Raw genomic sequence first — 27,216 nt, forward strand, 5'->3', positions numbered from 1 at the left:
ATATTTTAGGCCAGCATAGGCATAGATCCGGGGGGATGGGGGGATTTATATTTTTTTCTTGGGAATGTAATACACTGACCAAAGTTGACCCAAATGTGGGGTAACTTTGGTCAGGCTATTTTTAACCCCTAGGGCACCCTTACTTTTCAATGATACCGGTGAAAATAGGGTAACTTTGGGCACTTTTTTTAAACACTGCTTCCAAACAAAACCTATGACATTCCTAAAAAAATATCTCTTTTTTTATGACATTATGGTTCCCTTCTACACCTTGAAGTTGAAAAAGATTAATAATTTGAAATGAAAAGTGCTGAGTTCTAGGACATTGAACTGTTTTGTGCCAAATTTTGTCCTCGATTTTGCATGAGAAAGGGAGGTAAATTTTAAAAATCATTGCAAAGGGGTCTTTGAAAGATTTGGTAACTCTCATGGGTAGCTCATTGCCAACTACTTTTGTGGGCTTTTGTGTTGAGTTGGGCCGTGAGCACCGTGATGCCACAACTATCAAAACGCCCATGCCTTTCAATTAACCCTTGACCTTTGACATGTGACCCAGCGTGGAGTTCATCGTCGAAAAATACAAGAAGTAAGCTGGTTTCTAGTACAATCTTGACGTTTCTTCACTATTTTGCAGATTTATAGACTAAATCATCATGACCGAAGCTACTTTAACAGTCAGGGAGCGTGATCTCATGTACAGGATGATAGTCAGGTAAGCAATTGGCTCACAATTGTCATTTAATTACAAAGAGCAGGCTGCAGAATTCCTCTACCTTTCAGTCTACTTTGAAGTTTGAAAGCTTACCATGTTACAGCCTTTTTAAAGCATTTTTACAGAAGGCTATACATGATAAAAATACAGATTCATACAGGAATAATGAACGACGGGAACGTGTAGCGCTAGAACAAAACACTCCAGGCAAGGGCTCCCCGTGAACTAAGTTACAGATCATGAGCAGATCATAATTCTTCTTTATCATTTCAAGACTTAGTGTGAGTCACAGAGAACCCACAGGCATTGACAGGCACATGATCATGTTGTATTAGACAATAGACCAGGCCTTCTCAACTGGCGGCGCGCGCGCCACTTGTGGCGCTTTGAGTCAGTCGAAGTGGCGCGCGGTAATTTTAATAATTTCTTCACATAAATCTTGAACAAAAAAGGGGTAAAAGTACCCAATCTGCATTATCTGTACCCTGGGTAAAGATAGTCACTTGCGCTGAGCATCAAATTGGTCACTTATCGCTCACTGTTCAAAATGTGACATCTACACCAATTACAGTCCCCGAAACTGTCTACTTTTTAGCCGACCTCAATTCCGAAACATTTAGTGATAGTTAAAAATGCGATCCCCAACCCTTTGGTTACCTTTGGACGAATTTTTCGAAATCTCCGCGGAGTCTCCGTGTCTGAAATTCCCCGTTACAAACATCGAAAATGTCGCAAAATATCAGTTCCGGTGATGATACTATATCCGCATCGCTCTTTTCATACATGAATATGCATATCTCTGACCCCTGTAACTTAAGGTCAAAAACGTGGCATTGATTTCAACCAATCCGATCCACCGTTTAATAAGCAGCTTGATACTGACGTCATATTTGAGGTGACCAGGAGGCAGGAGCTACCATTTTGGTAAACTGAACTCGACTCGTGCGTTCTTTTGGTTCACATAAATCGAACAAAATTTTCAATAACGGGTAATAGTATGATTTCATTTTTTATTAATGAAGTTACTTGTAGTTTTGAGGAATGACAAAGTTGTTTTTGGAAACTTAGATGTTTGTTTCAACTGATGATGTAGGATCGCAAGGTGAGTGAATTCGTGAAGAGATTTGCTTGTTTGAGTGATAGTAGGATACGGGATGTAGGCTAGTCCTCTGTGTTTGACCGGCTCCGACGCCTCAATTCACGACGTCTCAATTCGCACCTGCTTATTAGACAGCAATACTGCGATTGCTGTATGGAACCAGATATACATTATCTGGGCCTTTAAAACATTAAAATCCACGAGCTTCCGGGGGCGCTGCCCCCTGGACCACCGAAAAAGCACCACTGTAGGGCCTACCTTAACTGCTATGCACACGCGCTACGTCGCAGAGTCCTCCCTTGACATGTTGGCACTTCATGATCACTAAAAATTTTCAGTTGGCACTTCAAATAAACTAGTTGAGAAGGTCTGCAATAGACAATGTTAGAAGAAGTCCGGGGGGCACTCAAATATAATGATGTAAGCATGCGTGACCAAAAAAACGTGTGAAAAGGTGTGTTTTTTCTTCGTTGGGCATGTTACGCGTTTGACGCGTTAGGCTAATGAAAGTCAATTCCCAGTTTCCCGTTACATTATGTTTCATGACTGTGTAGGTGACCATTTCATTATTCATTATTCATTATTTTATACCATTTCATTATTGCATCTGTTACAGGTGTAAACCAATAACTACCCATGTATACATGTGATAAATCACAGTTTGTAGTTTACAGATGTAGTTTACAACCACATGAAGGTGATTGTACAACTATTATCAAAAGTTTCGCAATATTTTTTACGGGATGAGATCAGAGCAGATCAAAAAGTGCGGGACAGAGAATTGAGTAGGTATTCGTTAATAATTCATTATTAACCATATACCATGCTCCTACTGCAAAGAAAATCCCTGAAAATCAACAGAAAGAGATTTATGATATATTTAAAACCACAATTATTTATTTGTATGTTAAAGTTTGTTAGAAATCAACATTTTATTCAAAATAATGAAATATTTGGCCAGCAAATTGTTTTGAGCGGAGTAGGGTAACGGGAAACTGGGAATCAACTTTCATTAGCCTTAAGGGGGCAAAAAAACGGTGATTTTCATGAAAAGGGGTAGTTTTAAAATTGTTTGTAACGCATTTAGGCCGATTTAGGGTACCATTTTAATCCGCTTTTCAAATCTGCTGAAACTCCGATTCAGAAAAAAGTTTATTCCAGTGCCGGAATTCCCTGTTCGTATATATAAATGTTTTAATACAGCATACTCCAAACCCAGAGTGTCACTAGTCTATGTTATACAAATAAATATATTTCATGACGTGTTACATGTGATTTAACCATGGCCTTGTACTTCTATGTAAAATACCGTTTAGATTTAAAAACATGCATTTATGAATTAATATAAACATCATATAAATTGTTGCTTGAATTATGATGGGTATAGTTCAGTGGACAAATGGGGAGGCGAAAATCCGGGACGAAAATATCATGTCTTTCAAAAAGATTTTCAGTCCTCCTTTATAGATCCTTTATTTACTACTCCTGCTGGTAGATTTATGAGTTCCCCTTCTCTGGATTACTTTAGGAAATTATATTTGTAGTAGAAAGCATGAAAAGAGCACACAATATTGGGACACGATAATCAACTTTAGGTGTCGAATTCGGAACCAAATACGATGTGAATTCGGCTTAATGTTGCCTCTGGATAAATTACGCTGTATATTGGCATTTTATATTCTCACAAAACTACTTTACATGCTTTATGAGAATCCAATCAGATTCATGTAACAAACTACGAATCTGAAGGCCTCCTGGTATACTCTGAATTCATTGTGTCATTATTTATATTTTTAAGTGGTATGGTTATGGTATACCAGAGGGGGCGGGTATATCAGGGAGGGGTGACTTTTAGTGTTCAATGACAAGTTAGGCCTACAAAAAATTGTTCAATTTGTCAAAATCCACCAAAACTTGTAAAGTGGGTCAAATTTAGACAAAAACTTGTTTAGGGGGTCAAAATTTTTTGGGAAAACTTGTTTAGGGGGTCAGTTTGCTCACAGAGGAAAACTTGTTTGCGTACACTCATATTTGAGTGCCCCCCCCCCCAGGAAGAAGTAAGTTTTCAATAACCATCAAACAGGCATGAAAATTTTCAGCGTTTTTTGTAATTGTTTTCAGTGTTTTTCAGCCCATTTCTGGATCAAATTCACAGAAAAATGGTACAAAAACATAGTTTTCAGTGTTTATTTTGTTTTATGGCCTGATCAAAATAGATGGGTGCCAAACATGTGTTTCTAATTCTTAAATCATTTCTATTTGCTTTCTTTCAGTCAACTGTTACATGATGGTTATTTGGACATTGCAGGCCATTTGGGCAAAGCAATTTCAGCAGTACCGGATTGCCCTCCATCCAACAGACTACAGCATGTAGTACAGCTTGGTCTCAGGCATGAACCAGAAAGTAAGACTTTGAATTGATTGAAAAAAAATTATAAAAACAAAACAAAATGTTTTTTCCCAGGATGAGTCTGATATTGAATTTTTTCAACTTTCTTTTTTCCCCACTTCAGGAGAACACACCAAATTGGTTGATTCTGTTGCACCTGGTACAGGGATAGACTTGGAATTTGACACAGATGGTAAGAGAAAGAGAACATTATTACCATATACAATGGCTTGGGAGAAAAGTGTATTGTTTTATGTAATTTGGGACTTTTCCAGAGCATAGGGCCAATCCATAGATGACCATCAAGTATGATCGCACAAGAATAATTTCAAATATTACAAGTGAGAAGTGATGCATCTCTTTTTGAGCCATTGCTCTTTGCTTTTTACATCACTATCGCTAACTAAGCCATTGAGTGTAAATTCAGATTGAGACAAATAACCACTGAGTGTTAGCTGCATGTGGGTCATATTTATGTAACTTGCCATCCGTAACTGCATCTGATGGCATTGAATGAAACTACTCAAATTAGGTATTAACAACTAACAGACTCAGTACACCGGTCGATCTTACCGTTTCCGATTTTGATTAAGATACTTCTTGCATCTATACCGAGATGCGGAAAAACCAATAGTCATTTTGTCCCACATAAATGAATAAATAACAAAACCCCCGATCCCCGAGTGGACTCACCCATTCGGTGACGCCACACACGATAATCCCCTTATCCTCCTTGGTTTCTAGATGAGATAGACGTGTGGATTTTTCTTTACCAACGCTAAGTATCATTACGAACCAAAGGACGAGATATACAGTTTGTTTGTTACACTGAGGTAAAAACCAACCAGTATAGTCGCTAGGGAGATAGTTTTGACGACATTTTTCGGTTAGAAAAGTGACAAAAACGATCCAAAAACTTAGCTTGTATGTGTGTTTCCGTTCGTATACGGGACACACGTTTTCAAAATGGCCGCCCTTAGGACGCCATTTTATTTTTGTTCTCACGTAAAACAACTATAGCAGACTAGTAAGTTACAATAGATGTTTGTACAGTACTGTGTATACATGTATGGTGAGTGATTATCGCTATGTTTATGGTGTGCTCTATCGTTATATCTTTCAGTACGCGCCTGATGACGAGTTACTGCTAAGAGTTCGGTGGGTTTCGAAGGACCAGCCTGACAAATCTTCCCCAAAAGGTTTTCAGTTTTTCATCCCTTTGTATATATATTTTTATATCATACCACTACATCACCGTCAGCCACTGTGCGTGTGGGTCTGTTTATTGGGCTTGAGCTTGTGTTCGGGGGGGGTAGTGCTGTACGCTCCCCGATTACTACAATGTCTAGGCCTTGTCAATCATGCCCTTCCCTTGTGGCAGAGTGGGACCCGCATCCACTCTGCTACACCCACAGGGATTGCTCTAAATCAAATAAGTGTGCTTCCTTTTGCATAGGCTTATCGGACATCCACTTCGAGGATTTAGAAAGTAGCGCTTGTTTAGGTCTTCGACACAGACAGAAGACGAAGACTAAGAAACAGAAGCCTACAGGTAAGATTGATATGGTAGGTACTAGCGCGGCCGGCAAGGGCCACGCTAAGGTAACCTCTGGGGCTCCGGTCCCGGCAAGCAGGCGGACCCTCCGGGACTGCTAGCGAGCCCGAAGGCCTAGCAGCCAGCGAAAGCACTGACTTAACGCCTAAGCTAGTAGCAGGCAGCAGGGCGGTACTTGCCCTAACAGGCGAGTACCGGTGTACCAGTGAGATCTCTAGCGAGCTTCTTGCAGGTGGACACCCGTCTATTGCTGGCTTAACAGCGGGTCTAGCACCCATGAAGTAGCCGGGCGACGGACAGTATGCCAAGGGTACCCCGGCTTGCCTGGGTTGAATCCTCAGCATACAGCGTGCAGCGGACTTGCCGAGTCCGGGCAGGAGCACGCAGCGTGCCAGTGGAACCCCGGGCCTGCCTGGGTTGATCCACGGCACGCAGCACGCCTTTCGTTCCCCGCAAGGGTCGAATGAAAACGCGTGCATGGGTTTAGCAGAGACAATACCGGGCTAACGCTTCAGGTGTAGTCTTAGCAGAACCAACTGGGGTTGTCACACGGCAGCGTTCCATGGTGGGACCGCCGAGTGATTCCCTGGGCCTTGGAATGGCTGCCGGCTGTCCTCCGGGACTGGCTAGCGGCCATACCGGGGTTGGGCTCGCAGTCTCTCACGGGACAGCGACCCAAGTGCAAACAGTGGCAGCTACCGAGACGAGCCACGGCTTGACTTCAGTGGTAGCCACTATGCACGCGCCCATAGCTGCCGTGAGTGGTCCGCCACACACAGCGACCTTGGGCGAGGCTCAAGAGGTTAGGGTAGGTAGTTTGAACAGCCTGGCTGATCAACAACCCACTTATGTCCTCGAGAGCCAGCAGAGCGTGGGTGATCCATTACAGTCAATGGGTCAATTACCCTCTTATGATCGATCACTATCTATTCAGCGGAGCATGGCTCCATTGATTGATACTGCCTATTCAGGTAGCGAGGTGACTGATCGAGGGTATACACGCTCAGCTACCCGTGATACTAGGCAAGCTCCTTTTAGCCAAGGGACAGCCAGTATAGCGGGTACCCATACACACGGCTTGATCCTCTAGCGGGGAACGCTGTGAGGCATGGGTACAGTGGTACGCAGCCGAGCCCTACCGGGCACCTACGCTACAACCACGCAGGTACCCAGTATTGCGTCCTGGTTACCACAGTCTCTGTGGCAACAGGGGGAGGCGGTACTGGTACTGCTGTTCCATGGGGTTTCCTGGTGGCGGATCCTTTCAGGGTCAGCTACCAACAGGGTATGCCCGTGGTATCCGCCGCAGGGTGGTTTCTTCCACGGTCTACCACCGTGGCAAGTGCCGCCTAGCGTTGGGCAAGCAGTACCACCAGTTGTTACCCAACCCGGCGGCGAGTGGCTAACCCTGATACAGCTCAGGGTAGGCCGCACACTGCTATGGCTAGGGCGACAGCAGCGAGAGCGTCGCGGATCCCGGGTGCTATAGCTAGCATCTCGGGTCTAGCGGGAGTACTCCCTCTTCTGCTGGTGTTCAGTTGGCTAGCCACACGGTGGCGACACCTCCCTGTCCACCTTCAGATGCCCGTCGTCAGATCTCTTCCTCATCAGAGAGTGAGTCAGAGTCTGAAGGCGAGGGAAAGGAGTCGGAAGATGAAACCAGTAGCGACTCACAGTCTGATGAGACTGTGCAGCTAGCTTCAGGTATCCTTCCCCCGCTTCCCCGTGAGGAACTCGCTAGCAATGGTCTGCCTGCGGACACCGCTGAGGTGATGAGCCGTGTGGCCCAAGGTTTGGGCCTGGCTTTCTCTCAGGAGGAGTCCGTTCAGGAGGACCAGGGCATCTTTTCAGTAGGATGCCCAGCTAGCGCGCGCCCACACAAGGGTCGCCCGCACTTGCATTCCCGGCGGACCTCAAGGGTAGGTTTCAGAGGGCTGTCAGGCTCGCTGGAGCTTCGACGCCCGCGTGCTTGCACGCTTCCACCGCGTGTTTCGCAGGAGGACTACGAAACCTACCTCAGGGTCCCTGACATGGATCCAGACGTTGTTAGCGCCTGCCGCTAGCGGCCAAGGCGCACGCGGGTCGCTCTCCCCCAGTGGGAGGAGGAGCTAAAGCTCATCGATAAGCGAGCACGCCGCTATCAGAGTCTCTAGCGCCGCTACCACGCTTGCCGAGCACCTCGGTAGGAAGGTAGCGAACGACCACGGGCAACGCCGGAACTCTTCCATGAGGTTAATCTGTTAGCGGTGCTAACAGCTAACCTCAACGAGAGTTCTATGGGCCTAGCCCATAGGATGTCATCTCGCCGCCGGAGAATGCCTGTCTGTCCCTCCAGTCAACTTACGGCTCCGACTTTGCTGATGCAATGAAGAAGTCAGACTCGGTGGGACAGGGGCTACTCTTTGGACAGGCCTTTTTGCGCCACGGTTGAGGACCGGGCAAAGAAGGCCACCAATGAGAGCACTCTGAAGAAGTCGGAGGCTGCCCTGACCAAGGGAAGGGTAAAAAAGAAGCACAAGAAGAAGAAGTCTTCTAAGCGTTCTTCAGCGCCAGCTCCGGCTTCAGCAGGACGCGCGCACCACAGACTACACCCGAGCCCGAGGCTACTCCAGCACCTCCCAAGAAAACTGGGAAGCGCAAGAGTAGTGCTGGATCAGATGGCAAGCCCCTAAGAAGAGCCGTTCTTCTAAGGGTGGCAAACCAGATCGGTCCTGAGGGCACGGCGGTCGACAGTCCATGCCGGCAGGTTTGGACTTCCCACAGGGATTCCCCCTGTGGGCGGTCGCTGTAGCATTACGCCCAGAGATGGCATGCCATCTCACCGGCGCCTGGGTATTGTCAGTGGTCAGTGGGGGTTACAGGCTGGAATTTACCAGCCACCCTCGTGGCGCCTGCACGATTCAGAGGTCCACGGTAGTGCCGCCAGACGGCCCCCAGCGTCGGGCACTACTGTCAGAGGTCACTCAGCTTCTCACGAAGCAAGCGATTGTCCCGGTCTACCCCCCTTTCACCCAGGGGTTTTGGAGCACGCTTTTTTCTGGCTCCAAAGAAGACCCGGCGATTGAGGCCCATTCTGAACCTCAAGCCGTTGAACGAGTTCATCAGGCCCAAGAGGTTCAGAATGGAGACTCTCGCCGGTGCTAGCCTGCCCCATCAAGGGTATGTGGGCGGCATCGCTAGATCTCTCGGACGATATCTGCATGTTCGATCGCACCTCAAGATCAGAGGTTTTACGCTTCAAGGTACAGGGTCAAACTTACCAGTTTCGATGCCTGCCATTCGGCTTGTCCACCTCCCCAGAGTGTTTACACTCCTGGTCAGGGCGGTGGCAGCGCCTGAAGCGCAGGGGAGTCAACATGTGTTGCTACCTGGACGATTGGTTCATTTACGGACGCACACCCGCTGGAGACACAGTGTCTCGTGGAGTTAGTAGTCCGACGGTGCGGGACCTGGGATTTCTGATCAACGCCAAGAAATCCAATTTGGTCCCGACGCATGAGACACCACTATTCTTAGGGGCCCAGATCAACCTCAAGGAGGGATCGCGGTGCCCTCACCCGAGAGGGTGACGAACATGGCGAGGTGTGCCCGACTCTTGGCCGAGTCAGAGGGGCACCGCTGTGGCATGGATGAAGGTTTTGGGCCTTATGGCCAGTATGGTAGACCGCACCGCACTGCCGCTTTCACATGAGGCCTATACAACTACACCTTCTAGCCTTTTACAGGCCCAGTCGTCACCCAATATCCTCGCGGTTCGATGTCGGAGATCGCGCGAGAGGAACTCTGGTGGTGGACCCATCAGCCCAATTTGACTCAAGGTGTCAGGTTTCCTGCACCAGCGGTGCGCCACGTAGTGACGACCGACGCGCCAAAGCTGGGCTGGGGGGCCACATCCACGGGACTCAGTCTCGGCCTATGGTCGGCCACGGAGACGGAGTTCCATATCAACCTTCTCGAACTTTGGGCAGTGGAGAGAACTCTCCAGCATTTCGAGAAGGTGATCGTGGATCTCATATCGTTGTCCAAACAGACAACACAACCGTGGTGGCCTACCTCAACAGACAAGGGGGCACCAGGTCACCACGGTTATGCCTGCACGCACTACGCCTGATAGGGTGGTGCAAGGCCAGGCAGATTACGTTGAGAGCGATGCACATAGCGGGAGTCACCAACATCCTCGCGGACGATCTGTCACGAGGAAAGGTGTCGGGACCTACAGAATGGTCCCTTGCTCCGCAGGTCGCCCAGACGATCTTCGAGGTGATGTACCACCCTCGCTAGATTTGTTCGCATCTCATCGAAATCATCAGCTGCCGTGTATTGCTCAAGGGTCGCAGACCCACAGGCATTCGCCGTGGACGCTCTGTCCGTGAGACTGGGAGGAATGACTGCTTACGCTTTCCCCGATCTCACTGCTCGCAAGGGTGGTGACCAAGATCGGGAGGGAGGATTGCAACGTCATTCTGATAGCACCGTTCTGGCCGAAACACCTGTGGTTTCGACCGATGGTGGATCTACTAGCGGCTCAGCCGCGAGTACTCCCCCGAAGTTATTAAATCTACTCCGGATGCCCGGAGGAGAGGTACCAAGTCTACCACTAGAGCACCTGCAGTTAGCTGCATGGCCCTTATCAGGAACGTGCGGCGGAGGGAGGCTTTTCATCAGAAGCTGCTTCTCTCATCGCCGGGGTAGACGAGTCTACCCTCCGTGCACGTATAGTCAGCGTTTGGCTCCCTACTACGCATGGTGCGATGAGAGAAATACATCTCCCACTAGAGCCCCTGTGCCTCTAGTGGCAGATTTTCTGACAGAAAAGTTCAGGTCAGGACTTCAGCAGGCAACGATAGCCAACTATAAGTCAGCCATTCTCTCGATTCATCGGGATTTGAAGACGGGTCGACTATCAATTCAGATGGGTCCCTAAGTCTTCTTCTCGACGGTATGTTCAACGAGCGCCCGCCGAAAGGAAGGTGGTCCCTCCATGGGACCTCAACACAGTCTTGGAGTATATTAAGGGTCCCCTTTTGAGCCCCTGTCAAAAGCGACCCTTAAATACGTCACTCTTAAGGCGGCCTTTCTTCTGGCGTTGGCTTCGGGACGGCGCTGCTCAGAGTTGCACGCAGTCTCGAAGTCAGCCTCCGTATGTACTAACAACGGAGCGACGCTGTTTCTTCGCCCGGATTTCCTTGCAAAAAATGAGCGAAGTACATTCCGACACTCGCCCTCTTCCTCCCCAGTATTGGGCAGGGTTAAGTCAATAGTCGAAGACAGGTTGTGGTGCCCGGTGAGGGCGCTACAGCACTACCTTGGCCGAACACAAACCTTAAGAGGGGCTCATGACCGCTTATTTATCACTCACGCAGAACCGCACGGTCCAGCCGCTAAACAGACTCTGGCACGGTGGCTGGTCCAGGTGTTGGTGGACTCGGGGCGGCAAAAGACGCCGCCCAAGGCCCACTCAACCAGATCTATCTCATCTTCGTGGGCCTACCATAGGGGGTCCCCATAGAAGAGATTTGTCAGGCTGTGTCTTGGAAGAACCCGTCGTCCTTTTCCACGGTTTACTACAAAAGCGTAAACCAACGACCAGGCGATAAGTTCTCCAGGGCTATTCTATGGAGATAATATGGTGGTTGGGTATCAGGTGTTTTATGGACAATCAGAATTCCAACATGGTAAGAACCAGTGTTTCTATTCTTAACCACTGAACTTTCAGTTCAGGGGTTTTGTCTGTTCACGTAGTCTTTCTGTTTCCGGCCGTGAGGGGGGGAAATAGTTTGACCTCGCGATTACCATGCTACCCACTCTCCCGATCCTTATCAGATGCTGGCCAATCTTGTACCTCCATCCGTCGGTTACTTGCTAGATCGATCTTTCAGATGTTGATGCAAGAAGTATCTTAATCAACATCGGAACGGTAAGATCGACCGGTGTACTGAGTCTAGTCCCAAACAAAATGTTTGGTAGACTCATAACGGTGCGATCTTACCTTTCGATGTTGATTATCCCGACCCGCCGCCCCTACAAGTTTGGCGAGTAGGGGCTGCCCAAGTCGGATAAGGGGTGATTATCGTGTGTGACGTCACCGAATGGGTGAGTCCACTCGGGGATCGGGGTTTTGTTATTTATTCATTTATGTGGGACAAAATGACTATTGGTTTTTTCGCATCTCGGGATCGATGCAAGAAGTATCTTAATCAACATCGGAAAGGTAAGATCGCACCGGTTATGAGTCTACCAAACATTTTTGTTTGGGACTAACTCCCTGCAAATACACGTACATTGATTTTCATAACCTGTCATGACTTGGCGTCTCGTAAATAGTAATATAATAACATTATTTTGTAAATTAAATCTACTACTGGAACTAAAATTTGCATCAGGCATCTGATTGATGATGGTGTGATGTCGTAAAATGTTTTGAACTTCTGGATGAATAAACTACTGGATGAATAATCTACACTAAGATATAATTTATTACAATTAAAAGACCACCTTGGTGTGGCAAGAAGAGAGGTACACCAACACAGACATGATTCTCAATCTCTTTGTGGTAAAACTACTTAACAAAAATGCCCAATTGATATTGTTCTTTGACATACTAAAATATTTGATTACAGTGCAAACCTTGGCACCAGAAGCTGCTCAATATGAAACTTGCTATGTAACAGCTCACAAAGGAGAATGCAGAATAGCTGCCTGGAGTAAAGATGGTAAGTCACCTAGGACCACACCTCAAATTAAGTAATAGGGCATTGCATTTTGCATCCCAAAATTTTCAAAATTATATGCATACTATTGCACCTCATGCTATCAATTTGTAAACAACATTACACCTAAACTTCAAAATACATTGCTATGTGGAAACTTGGGTTAGACAAACTCTGATGTTATCCAAAGATCTGTATCTTTATACCATCATATACTGCAATGTCTGGAATTTATTCCAAAATATTTGGTACCAGGTTGGTAAGTTGGTGATTTGTTGAGTGTGGTTTAAATACATTTGACTTCTTCAATCCAAATTTTTATCTTTCCTCAATGGGTATCCTAAAACAGCGCAATGGCAGCCAGTGAGAAAAAATTCAATGATTAATACATTAGTGGAATTTGGGATTCCAAGATTTGAAGACTGATTCTTTAGTAACACTATTGTGAATGAGTGATCTATGGAGGAGGTTAACCAGACAGCACAACTTATAAATAATGGAATTTCATGATAGGTCCAAAATCTTACTTTTTAATGTTTTGTCCTTCATTCCTAATACTTCCACAATATTGTACCAGTTTGGCTTCTGTTCTCATCTCCAAAGGCAAGGTTCCTGGCAGTAGCTAGTACTAAAGAAGGAAACCACTTGGTCACCATAGTGTAACAAAACCTCAAAGTTCAATTCATAAACCACTTCTTGTTGATTTTCTTTTCAGGCCAACTTGTTGCCACAGGTTCTGCTGATGCCTCAATTAAGGTATGGTATTCAATTTTTCCTAATATGTAATTTTTTGTTGTTGTTTTTATTTTGTTTTTCATATGTATTTTGTTTTGGAGCAAAAGCACTGTGTTATTTGTAGAGTGTTATAGAAATGTGCTTTAATAAATAAATAATTAACAAGTAATTATTAAATTATCAAATTAGATTTGGACTGATCCACTCTGGACAAAAGGGACACATTGACAACTTTCTTCATTGTAAACTTTATAATTGATGTGGATTGAAGATTTTAGTTTAAGAAACACTTCTTTAGCAACTTCAAATCATGATACATGTAGACAAGTAATTCAGTTCATTCAAATGGACAATTTTGGAGATCATTATTAGACAATAAAATAGAACTTCTTCAATTAGTTATGCATGTGACCAAATGATATCCACTCAGGCTAAAGTCAGAAATTTTCAAAATTGAGTTACTACCACAAACTTGCTCAGTACATTACTGATGTTGAATCCCCAGGTGTCTTGAATACTTATTGCAAAGTTATGAACCTTTTATATGTCCATTTTTTTAAAGTTTTTTATTGCTGTTTTTTTTTCTTTTTGCTTATATCTCAGTTTTGTTATTGCAGACTTTAGACTGATTGGACCACATCTGGTCATGGCTGGATATAGGGCTCACAATACCTTCTATATTACATAGGCTAGTTTCAACAAATTCTTACAAAATTGATCAATTTGTATGCTTTTGCCATTGCCAAGTATTTGTTCATACAATGTATAGGAGATGAACATGTAACTGTAACCAAAATACTTATATCTTTACAGATTTTAGATGTTGAGCGTATGTTGGCGAAAAGTGCAACACCTATGGTTGATATAAACCAAGTGGAAAGTCACCCAGTTATACGGACACTATATGATCACATAGAGGTAAGAGATCTATTTATACATGCTTGCTTGATAGCCATTAAGGATTTTTAACATAAAATGCTTACCTCGTACAGGTTAACCCCATGAGTACTACTGGCAGAATGATAGCCTATTTTATATCACTTATACATAAATTCTAGACAGTTCATTGGTTGATTACCATTTATCATTTTTACTATCACCCTCTCCGTGTGATAGTCTTTACCATCATGTGCTCTGCCGTAGTGCGCCTGTGCCAAGCCATGCGCTGACTCTTGGACTCGCCGATTTAGTTATGGGGTGGACCCCAAAATGTAAAGTATATCACGGCAAAACATGGTGTTATGTTGATGAAAAAATGTATATCCTACCTTAAATAGTAATTTAGTAATAGAATTTATGCATGAGTGATATAAAACAAATATTAACTGTCTTAAATTTGTGTAATGGTCGAAATATAATCACTCGGTGAAAGATGTATTGTTCCATCTTTCACCTCGTGATTATATTTTGACCATCACACTCATAGACAGTTAATATTTGTATAACATAGTTGAACTACTTGACACTTACTATAGGTCTGTGGCAAAATGATAACAAGGTAATGTCATAAATTTGATGTTGATTAAAGTACCTCTTACTGTGCTACCAGCTACCAAGTGTCGTTAAGTGTGAATCCACAGCGCATACATAGTAGCTTATCAGTAGGCACCAATTTGTTTCTCGATATAATGAATTACTTAATTAGGACTAAACTCAGAGTCAAACACTAGACCCCTGTAATCCAAAACAAATCTTGTACCACTAGACCTGTTAGGATGAGCTGCTAGGGTTGATTATGACCCTCATAATAAATGGCAATATGCACCTGTATTTAAATTATGTAGAAACAGTGTAGTGTCATATTCCGGTCTATCAAAAGTTTGTAAGCATGATACAAAGTAACTTGATGGATGCTAGTAAGCAAAGAAAACTTTTGACAATCAGATGATATTTGAGGGTAAAAAACTAAATTTGGCTAATAGTTGCTTAGATTACATTGATGTTAGATGACATAACAATCTACTATTAATCATGTTCAACTTTTTCATGTAGGATGTCACAGCACTAGATTTCCACCCAACTCTACCTATTTTGGTATCTGGAAGCAAAGACTACACAGTGAAATTCTTTGACTACTCTAAGTCTGCAGTAAAGAGAGCATTCCGCAGTGTGCAAGAAGCTGAGCAGATACGCTGCATGAACTTTCACCCATCAGGAGATTTCCTGCTAGTGGGAACAAATCATCCGACTTGTAAGTCTTCTCTGAAAGCACTTTACATTAAGTATGTTGCCAAATTGCAATATAAGAGACCCATGTACCACCTTGCTTGCAGGTTTCATAGATGAATAAAATGTTCTGTTGTATTTTCCTGCTTGAGTGGTGCAGGACAGAAGCTATTACACTTTTGTGAGATTTTGACCTCTAACCATGCTCCTGGACCATGGGATTCATAATTTTACGTCAGTCTTTATTCCATAACTATTGATTTGAGGATTAGATTAAAAAGTGATCATCTACCGGCTTGGTTTGTGTTGTTTATTGGTGTACATAATAGCACTCGTAAAACATAGGTTGCTGGTGCGAGTCTAATAGTGGAATCTTTTGATTTTCTTCATTTTGTGAGATTGAGAAGGCTAGGATAGAGAGTGGGGGTATCAAATTGCAAATCATGTGTACCAATTTTAATGACTTCTATCACGTAAACAGTTTTCTTATTTAAAACTGGCTGATGAATAAAGTCATTTTGATGTATCCTTTCTTTGCAGTGAGGCTATATGATGTGAATACTATGCAATGTTTTGTATCAAATAATCCTAAGGACCAACATGATGGACCTATCAATGCTGTGAGTAAAATAAAGGACTGATTCCAGACTTTGAAGTAAAATGTTAACTATTCATGCTTATACTGTTTTTGAAAGAGCATGGTTTAATATAAAGTATGTGATGTATTTTATATTATTATTATTATTATTATTATTATTTATTCTTTCTTTATTGAGGGTAATACTGCTTCAGTGACAAGCACTGCTTTTCAAGCAGGCCCTCATTGTATACATGTTATAGCAACAAAATATCTTACGTTACACAATATTTACAAAAATAGCATATACAGTATTAATAATGTATTTACAATATACTAGTATTACAAATAAGTATCATCAACTACAAGATAATTATAAATACCATGATTTAAAATACAGAAATACAATAATTATATAAATACAAAAATCAAGCAAGCAAATAAACAATCATTGTTGCATTTCTCATGAGTAGTATATATAGTATGAAACAAGCAAAACCGTAACTTTTGTTTCTGAAAAAGTGAGTTTACAATAAACATTCATTGAGAAGGAGCTCCAAGAGAATCAAACAACAAGAAAACACAGTTTTAAACACAGTTTCATCTGTGGTGCTTTTACTTTTACAGTCAGTGATGTCATTGCATATCACATGTGCATTAATACAATGTCCTTGAACATGTTCTTGCGATTGAAGCGGCACCTCATCTTGTACTGATGTCACCGACTGCACTAGAGTAAAAACATTGGTGTTCACTAAATACCGTTTTTATGAGTTTTTTAGATAATGTTACATTTTTTTAATTAAAAGTAGTTAGAAATCAGGATCTTGATCTGATCTTTCACTTTAGCGTTATACATGTGTTTAGAATCATGATTATTTAATGACTCCCTGTTTTTTATTGTTACAGTCTGTCAATAATATAATTGATTTTGTTTTTCTTGTAATAACAGGTGCGTTATGCTCCTCAGGCTAATCTATTTGCTACATGCAGCAAAGATGGCACACTCAAATTATGGGATGGTGTAAGTAATAGGTGTGTCAACACATTCAAAGATGCTCATGGTGCTAGTGAAGTCTGCTCTGTAGAATTCTCACGCAATGGAAAGGTATGACATCAAAATCTCATCTTCAATTGTACTGCAGTCTGTATAATTAATTCTTGGACAGAACACTATGTACATTTGAACGCAACCTGTGTGTATCACAAGCTTATGATGCCGTAATGAACGAATGAACAATTAGAAGATAATTGGTCAACCAGATGGTTCGATGTTGTATCTAGACAGTGTATCTGAGCTTCCCTGAGGTATGCACTCAACCCGAACAGCAATACAACTGTGTCCAGAGTTAAATATATGAACAGTAGTCCAGTACATAATGATCCAGGGTTTTCCCATAACTGTTTTGACACTAGGCAGTGAGATGGTTATCGTAAACGTTACGTTCACTCAAAGAAATATCCAGCCTGACATTTGAATTACACAATCTAAACTTCCATTTTACCTGTGTGGTAGCAATATTACCTGCCACTGGTGCACCAGTACATGTTGGTGCTTATTTGGGGGAAAGGCAAGTCTTTCCATCCAATTGGATGCACAAGTTTCAGTTGCTGTTGATCACAGTTGTATTGAGCTGGCTTATACGAGGGTCATTCAATAAGTGCAACCTCAACTCTTTAATTCTGATAAGGGTAGCTTCGTAAAACTTGCATGGTAATACATAAAATACATTTTAGATTTTAAAAAGTATACCAGCATGCAATTTTGACTGTAATATCTGGTGGCCTTTCAGAGCAAAGGCAAGAATGTTCATCATCTGTCAACTATATAATGAAACCATCGTGACTACTTTGAATTAATTTTTGCTTTTTATAACATCCAGTACCTGTTGACCAGCGGCAAAGATTCATTAGTCAAATTATGGGAGATATCTACCAGCCGAGTACTCATCACATACACAGGAGCTGGTATGGATAAACAGAATCACAGAACACAGGCTGTCTTCAATCATTCTGAAGATTATGGTAAGTATATTAGCTGACAGGTTCATAGTGGAATGATAGAGCAAGGTATAATTCCAGTGCAACACATTTGGAAGGAACTTATCTAGAATCATGACTGCACACCCTAAATATGCACCTCTAGTAAAGAAGGGATCCCTTTGTTAATTTGTGTTTATGATTTTAACCTTCTTGGGTAAAATTTAACATTTTCTCCCTGAAAAGTAGACTTATTGTCAATGGGGGGAGGAGGGGTTGCACCCCCTACTTACAGGCCTGGATATGACTGTAGACACATGGCAGAGGCCTACCTGTATGATATGTAGCCATTTTATGCATAGCAATGAAATTTGACTTGACTTATGGACTTATTACTTTAGAGTAATGGATTCCAGTTTGGTTTCAACTATCCTGATGTAGTAAGAGATTTTATTTTAAATCAGAACAGCAAGTAGGTGTACAGAACACTACTTCTGAATTCATGTACATTTGTGTGCCATATTGAAGGCAGGCATCCCCATTATATGTTACATTATGGGGTTTGACCTCATTAATAAACGTGATGCGTGCGATCCAATTTAGTTATTTGTGAAAACGCGAACGCAAATCGAGGTCATTAATATCTCACAATTGACCGCAAAATGCGTAATTGTTCCAATGTCGCACACAATTGGCCGGCGTTTGCGTGTTGTTGTGCATCGAAACAAACTGCTTGCGCGCTGACTGCCATATTCGGATTGCGCGCTACCATATTTGCACAGATTGTGATACGCTCTTTTGTTATTGGTCGTCCTGTTTTAGCCTGATCGATTTTTGGAAAGGGAAGGTATAAAAAGCATCTATTTTAATCAACTTTTGGACCAAATATTGTGTTATTTTGTAAGGTATTAAAGTGACGGTTATGAATGAGGTTAATAACTTTGCATCGGTAATATGTCGGGCATTGTGAAAAATCTAAACATTTTGCTTTGGTTCTAATTAATCTAGTGACTGAAATCCATCCATCATTTTGACAGAGAATATATTAATTTTTCGTAATATAACATCAATATTTTCATTTGGTATGTAAATACAAGAAACACATAATCTAGGCTAAATGTACTAAAAAATCCATATGTCTGGTATTAAATATGTAAACATTTTCAACAGCGTCGATAAAATTAAAATTGAATCTATCGTGCACACAAAACATGTATTATGTCAAAATGTTCTAACATTTTGTGTATTCCTTTTCTTCCACTTGCAGTGTTCTTCCCTGATGAAAGAACGACCAGTCTTTGCTGTTGGGATTCAAGAAATGCAGAAAGGAACAAGCTACTGTCACTCGGTTAGTTTGCATCTTATGCCCTTCCGTTGAAATAATACTTCAACATTTGTACATTGTTTCCATTTAAACTGCTCAGCTTTTGTTTGTGTGTGTTTGTAAACATCTTAACTCGTAGACACATGCAAAATGTTTGTGTAACAGTGGCTACTCAGGAACTTGGACTTCCACGCTCTGTCAATGATGTTACATGATTGAAAATAACAGTATAAAAACACATTATAATCAAGGTCTACATTTGGAGGGTTAGTTTTCAAAACTAATTAAACTCAAATGTTAATGTTCACTGTTTCAGATTTTACATTTTATTTGAAAAGACCATACATACATTTACCAGGGCTATACAATACATGAAAATGTATAGCCCCTCTCGAAAACTAGTGTGTTATAATGTACTGGCTCAATCAGCATTTTGTGCAAATTTTATTACAAACTTGAATTCAGTTCTTGTTTAATGGACTTTTCCATTTTACATGTAAAGTCTATGAAGATACAGATTAGAGAAGGTTGGGAAGACCACTATAACCTCATTTTAGACACTTTAAGGGCTGGGGTATGAGCGTTTGGACAGTATTTATTTTGGGACATTAGAGCACATCAGACATATCGAATTGCATTCTGAATCTGAAGAATGTCATTCTGATATCAAATAATTTTGATTTTTGAAATTCGCAATTTAATACACATTTTATGGCAAATCATTAAAATTGATATTTTTGCTATTTAACAGTACTTGAAGTAAATTTTATAAATCTGATGATTTATACTTAAAGTGTATGTAGGTGGGATTAAAAGCCGACGATCAATTGAAAATTTTGACCTTTCATATTGAAGATATGGATTTTTTTCCCAAAAACACCAAAAAAATTAGGTCTTTTTGGGAAAAAATCCATATCTTCAATATGAAAGGTCAAAATTTTCAATTGACCGTCGGCTTTTTCCTCCCTGCTACATACACTTTAAGAATATATCATTAGATTTATATAATTTACTTCGAGGACTGTTATATATCAAAATTTTTAAAATATCAAATTTTTATAATTTGTCATAAAATTTGTATTATATTGTGATTTAAAAAAAATGAAAAAAATTTGATATCAGAAAGACGTGCTTCGTATTCAGAATGCAATTCGATAGGTCTGAGGTTCTCTCATGTCCCACAAAAAATACTGTCGAAACGCAATAAACGCTCATTTTGGATCCCTTAAAGCTCATAAAAAAAGCTGTACAACTGTAACAAAATTTGAAAAAGAACAAATATAATACTTCTGTAAAGTGGTCAATTGGTCATTGTTTATCAACAAGGGCAAGGGACTGGTCTATCAATATGCTTGAATGAACCGCTACACTGTTCAATGGCTTTCTTGTACTATATGAAATGTGGTGGGCGATTTAAAATGCATGTGCCTATGCACACTGCAGGGCAAAGAACAATGGAAATTGCCATAATTTGCGCATATACTGCAGGGCATTGGTGTCTACAGCCAAAACAAAAAAAGTCCTATACCTTAGTAGCTATGAAAAAGTGATATACAAACTCAAATTGTGTATTTATTTCTGTCCACGTCATTGCTAGTGGTTACATGTAGGTGGGTGTGGGGGTGTGTTTGTTATTGATGACCGAAACATTTATTAGGCCAAATTATAGTAACAAAAATCAGATATTTGTTGACCAAATAGTTGCAATTTGTTCTCTTTTACAGGTCACAACAATGTTGTCCGTTGTATTGTACATTCACCAACCGGTCCTGGATTCATGACATGCAGTGATGACTACAGAGCAAGATTCTGGTATTACAGACCACAAGCTGACTAAATAAGGAATCACATGACACTTGCATGGCCAAGCCATGAACAGTCACATGCCTGTCACATGCAAATGATTTGATCATAGATATCAGTCTTTAGCAAACTTGAAATGAAAGACTTCAAATCATGTGACCACCTACATGCCCTTTACACTTGTGTAGTAGTAATGTGGAAGATGAACATGTGCATGGACCAACTTGGTGCAACTGGCAGTATTATGCTTTTGCTACAAGTTTGAAAGGCAAAATGTGTAATTTGCCTAACAAAGCTTAATTTTCATCATTATGATACAACAATTGTTTATACGGCTTGTGGCCTTTTGGAAATCGCTCGGATTTTCAGGAATTCTAGGAATTCAGTGGCAGTATTCACAAGGCTTGAGACTTATTGGAAAATCCCATTCAAATATGTGAGGATTTAGTTTTGCTTTTTGGTAGATTTGTCAACCAGTTCTCAGCCCTCAGTCAGTAACTATTATTTGAGTAGAAATAAAAGGCTACAAAGCTACAGTCTTGTAATAAAAGACTTGCAAAAACGTAATTGATTTGTTGAATTCTTATTAAGCGCATTTGTCTCACCTGAACGTTGTTCAGAATAGATCATTCAATCACTTTTCCATCTGTATGGTTGATCCATCTATGTGGTAAAACCAGCTGAAATATGTGCATCTTACCTTTATTTTCGTAATCCTTTAATACCTCAATTTCACCCACTATGGTCAGGAACGACTTTTTTTACACAGTTTTTCCAATTTTGCAAATAGAGACAAATTTATATATCAGTTTTTGGTTATGATCCAGATTGGTACTGGGTGGGAGTGGGGAGATGCATCTGCTCCAGAGTCACAGGTTTTCATCACAAACTTATTGTTCTTGTGTTTCAGGTTCTTGCTGAAAAGTGGTAATGTTTAAGGAAGGGGTATGAACGTTTGGACAGTATTTATTGTGGGACATTAGAGCACATCAGACATATCGAATTGCATTCTGAATACTGAAGAATGTCCTTCTGATATCAAATAATTTAGATTTTTGAAATTCGCAATGTAATACACATTTTATGGCAAATCATTAAAAATTGATATTTTTGATATTTAACGCGGCTATGTACTATAGTCATTCTTTCTTTCTCATGAAATTTAGTTTTTTTGATATGTTTGTACTTTGTTATGTTTTTTATAAATACAAATAATGAAAATCCAGATTTGTAAACTCCAACTGCAATATTTTAAGGATTTTATTTCACTATTCCACTCGTGTTTGAAATTGAAAAGGAAAGAAAAAATTGTTGTACCAGCCAGGGTACACGCGGGCAACAACTCATCGCGTATGCGTATCGCGCAATTTGTTAACGATACAAATCGCTGACGCATCTGCGACGCTTATCTACATGCGGCGCATCTTATGGAAACACCACGGAAGCACTGATTTCACAAAAACCTAGTGGTCAAATGGCTCCGTTTTAGCTGATAAAATGTGGGTTTTTTTCAAGTTCTTCCCCGATTTAAATATCAAGTTATGAATGGATTTCGCTCAAACTTCTCAAGGGGCTGTGGATTTACCCGATGTTCACGTAATATAAGTTACAAAAACGGACACTGTCGCATTCTCCTGTGAGATTCGATGAAAGTGCAAAATGTGACCACTTTAAACTTCAACGGCCATTATTTCAATGTTCATTTTCTCGGTAAAATGACGATTTAGGTACACGATAACTCAATAAATACAGCATCTATAGGTAAGCAAATATGATCATCGTAAAAAGCATGATCGACTCAAGAAACGGTTTTCTCATTTTTTATATTTTGGTCTATTTCCGATTTTGGGCATCATTTTGTGCAAATAGGCGTTTTTGAATTTTAAAAAGTTCATTTTGATGCCTTATATGGTCAATATCTCAAAAAATAAGGCCAATATCAAAAAAATAAAAAACCCGTTTTTGGAATGGAGCCTCAAGATTGAGCTAAAAACAAAATAAAATATTTTGGAAAGAGTGTTTTTTTTGTTATGATGTACCTAACAAATATTGCCAAAAACTCACTTTTTGTGATTTTCTTAAAATTGTTGTTTTTACCCCAAATCTGTATTTATATTAAGATTTATTGATGTCTTGCCTTCATAAAAATGTATACTTTTATATGTTTTTGCGAATAATTACAAAGTTATTGCACTTTTACTACATGCATGTCTGAGAGTACACAGCCACCTTAACAGTACTCGAAGTAAACTTTATAAATCTGATGATTTATACTTAACGTGTATGTAGGTGGGATGAAAAGCTGACGAACAATTAAGTATTGAAGATATGGATTTTTTTCCCAAAACGCCAACAAAAATTAGGTCTTTTTGGGAAAAAAATCCATATCTTCAATATGAAAGGTCAAAATTTTCAATTGATCATCGGTTTTTTCTCCCAGCTACATACACTTTAAGAATACATCATTAGATTTATAAAATTTACTTCAAGGACTGTTATATATCAAAATTTGAAAAATATCAAATTTTTATAATTTGTCATAAAATTTGTATTATATTGTGATTTTCAAAAATGAAAATTATTTGATATCAGAAAGACATGCTTCAGTATTCAGAATGGAATTCGATACGTCTGAGGTGATCTTATATCCCATAAAAAATACTGTCAAAACGCTCATTCCAGATCCCTTAACCGAATGAAGCAGACTTTTCTAAACTCTATTTAATTTGCATTATTTCCCTTGTATTATCTTGTTTAAAGTCAATAATACATTGTCTGTTTTACATACTTTACATGTGCACACAAATTTGGCACATTCATTCATTTCCAGTGCTCAGAATCCTAATTTGACTTTCAACTACAATACATAAGACAAACAAAAAGAACACTGCAAGGGAGATACCAAAAGGTTACCATTAACACAGTTTAGATTGTGATAGGGGATAGGCAGGTTCAATATTTTGAGTAGATATTGTGTGATTGTCCAATCGGATTTTGTGTTTACAAGCTAGACCACACCCACTGAATAAGAATGGGTACTAACTTTCTGCTAGAAGTAAGTTCAAACAGTTGTGAATATTCTACTGTTCATATTAGGCATACTCCCTAACAATTTTAGCAACATTGAGGCCAATGTCCATCCACGCTAATAGTTTTCCATTATTTCAGCTAAAATTGAAATTGCAAGTTCTGTTAAAGTTTTTTATATTTACTGACTGTATTTTGTGACAGTGTAAATGCTGTTTTAAATGTTACCATTTTTGTTTCTATTTTTTGGACATCCATTTTTTTTAATTGGTCAATATTGAAATGGTAAAATGTCAGATTTTTGTCATTTCAGTACAGGTAATGATAATTGGCTATGATTGCCTATTGTTTAAAATGACTTTATACTGTAATTATTGTAAATTGTGTCACAGTACACCATTTTCCTGGAATGGAATGGAAAAAATCATAATGGTATTTGTTTTTGAAAATATAAAGTGATGAAATGAAAAGAAATTGTGTTTATTTTATTCTATTATATGTTCAATTGTCCCTAGAAACCTAGAATATTTGTATTGAAATGACAGTTTAAATGGTTTCCAATGACAAGTAATGAAAGCAGCAGGAAAGCATTGCTGGCAGGGTTTGGTTTTTGCCGGCAAAAACCTGTTTTTGCCCGGTTTAAACCGGCAAAAACTCAAATATTAAAAAGTAACACAGAAAGTTCATAAACAGTAGCACACAACTTTTAATGAATCATTCAACATATGTTTTGTTTCATCAAGTCCTTAAAATGAAAAAGTTTGATATATGCCACATTTCTGTTAAATGCACTTGAGCTATGAAGATGCATGCTTTAATTTCTTAATATGTTACAAAATCTGGCCTTGTTACACTCAGGAAATTATTTTTGTAACTTAATAATTTGTTTTGAGATGAAAAAACTGAACTATAAATCACTTTTTTAGTTTTTGCCATTTATGCCGGCAAAAACGGGCAAAAATTGTTTTTGCCAAGTGGTTAAAACTGGTTAAAACCATGTTTATTTCCACCTGCGGCAAAAACCTGCGAACCCTGATTGCTGGTTGGATAAAGTTGAAACAGAATTTAATGTGACAGATCCCAAGTGAACGAATGGTTCTTATGGCGACAAAATGTGAGTTTGTAAAACAAAATGGTGTTGTTGGGTGACAGCAATCTTGATGCTGAAAGAATGGGTTTTAACAGCCTGTCTGGTCTCCCTGATATATGAACAAGTACTTATCAGGAGGTAATATAGTCATTGCATGTTGAAAACACATTGCATGTTTCTATCAGCAGTAGAGAATACATAGTATGTTGCCATCAGTTGTAGATAATTATACCATGCGAGTGGTATTTTTGATATGCATATGGACAAAAAGAAGACTGAAAGACAAAAGAGATTGAATAACCCATAACAACCTCTGCCTTCATGTTTAAACTGCAGAATAGGCAGGAAAAAATGCACTTCAATTCCAATTAGGTAAAAATTGTGTTTTTGTGTATATTCTTTCCCGAAACTATCGTAACTAAAAAGTATATCTACTTAAAATTGTGTCAATTTTAAAATTCTGGTTGCGGGTGCAGGAGACTTGACCTAAAATAAATAACCTGTGCTAAATTTATACCTTGACTGACTGGTGTATTTCATAGATTCCTATTCCTATTCCTGGGATCTATCACACAAGGAGGTATAGTATACCCCAAAGCCCGGGTGAAGAGGTCAAATGTTTTCCTTGAATGGCCCTATTGCCTTTTAACAGACGTGGGCTGTGGATCATGAAGCACCCCTATCAGCAGTAGATAGCATATTGCCTTGTTGCTATCAGCAGTAGATAGCATATTGCCTGTTGCTATCAGCAGTAGATAGCATTATTGCCTGTTGCTATCAGCAGTAGATAGCATTATTGTCTGTCGCTATCAGAAATAAATAGCATATTGCCTGTTGCTATCAGCAGTAGATATCATATTGCCTTGTTACTATAGGGTGTATCAAAATGATTGGTACCGGGCTATGTGAGATTTTCAAAAATATATCAAAAATATAAAATGGCTAATTAATATAGTTTTTGTACTACAAATAGAAAGGAGCATATATGGTAACTTATTGATCTAATAATCTGAAGATAATAGGTTGATGCATCTGGGAGCTATTGTCATTTAAACGAAGATCAACGTAATCATGGTTTTATTTACACAACACAAGATGGATAGGTTCACTGCTTGAACTATTTATTGTATACATGCTCTTCAATATCTCACCTCAGTCTACATGACATAAAATTGCTTTACACATGCTTTTAGAAAAGATAGTTCCTGACGTCCCTGACTAACGACTCTAGCAGTGTGAGGTGAAGCCCTATCTTGAATGAACTTAACACCTGGGATGGATCCATGTTGTAACTGCCCATATCAAAATTATTGAAACATTGCAAGTTATACCATGTTTGCATGGGATACTCCTTGCTCTTGGAAACGGTCTTCTAAATCTTCTCTGCACTTCTCCATAGCTCCGTGTCAACCAGTAATTCTTTACTATGAATGTTCGCTAAAGTGTGGAATACTGTGGAGCCATTCCAATAACTTTTACCAGGTCTAACTTACACTGTCTACAGTCTATAGCCATTCTGCAGCACCATCTACTTACTAATCTCAATGCATCTTAGACTACAATTTAAATTACCGCCCTGGAAGGTGTTGATACACAAACTTCTTTCACCCCACCAACATTATTCAAGTCAATAATATTACTCTCAACCAATAAATATTGATTAGAACATTTATATGTATTATGAATGAAGAAATAGGCAAGGAAGAAAATAAACATTTCCATGATTTTCAACATACAAGGTATTAAAATAGAGCTTTGAAAATGGTGCGCTACTGATCCAACGTTACGATGAAAAGTGTAAAACCACATATTTTCCTTTAGAATCATGTAACTTCTGAACAGAATGTGCTATCTTTATGATCTAAAATTCTTAGAGAAGATAAAACTATTATAATTACAAATATTTAAACAATTTACCCCAAACTGGTACAGCAAATTGTAAAAAAAATCAGTAAAAATGAGAAGTCCTCGGCACCAATCATTTTGATACACCCTGTATCAGCAGTAGATAACATATTGCATGTTGCTATCAGCAGTAGATAGCATTAT

General features: G+C 40.1%; 1 protein-coding gene across 1 annotated transcript; it reads left to right on the top strand.

The window, feature by feature from the left end:
- Positions 1 to 525: 525 nt before the first annotated feature.
- On the top strand, positions 526 to 21,360 carry LOC140155999 (cleavage stimulation factor subunit 1-like). Its single transcript, XM_072179059.1, has 12 exons — positions 526 to 712; positions 4,085 to 4,215; positions 4,325 to 4,393; positions 12,376 to 12,468; positions 13,181 to 13,221; positions 14,014 to 14,118; positions 15,193 to 15,391; positions 15,907 to 15,986; positions 16,896 to 17,051; positions 17,827 to 17,968; positions 19,191 to 19,271; positions 20,972 to 21,360. The coding sequence occupies exons 1-12, from the start codon at positions 654 to 656 to the stop codon at positions 21,082 to 21,084; spliced, it is 1,269 nt and encodes a 422-aa protein (XP_072035160.1). The 5' UTR covers positions 526 to 653; the 3' UTR covers positions 21,085 to 21,360.
- Positions 21,361 to 27,216: the final 5,856 nt, after the last annotated feature.

The sequence above is a fragment of the Amphiura filiformis genome, chromosome 6, assembly GCF_039555335.1.
Source record: "Amphiura filiformis chromosome 6, Afil_fr2py, whole genome shotgun sequence".
NCBI lineage: Eukaryota > Metazoa > Echinodermata > Ophiuroidea > Amphilepidida > Amphiuridae > Amphiura > Amphiura filiformis.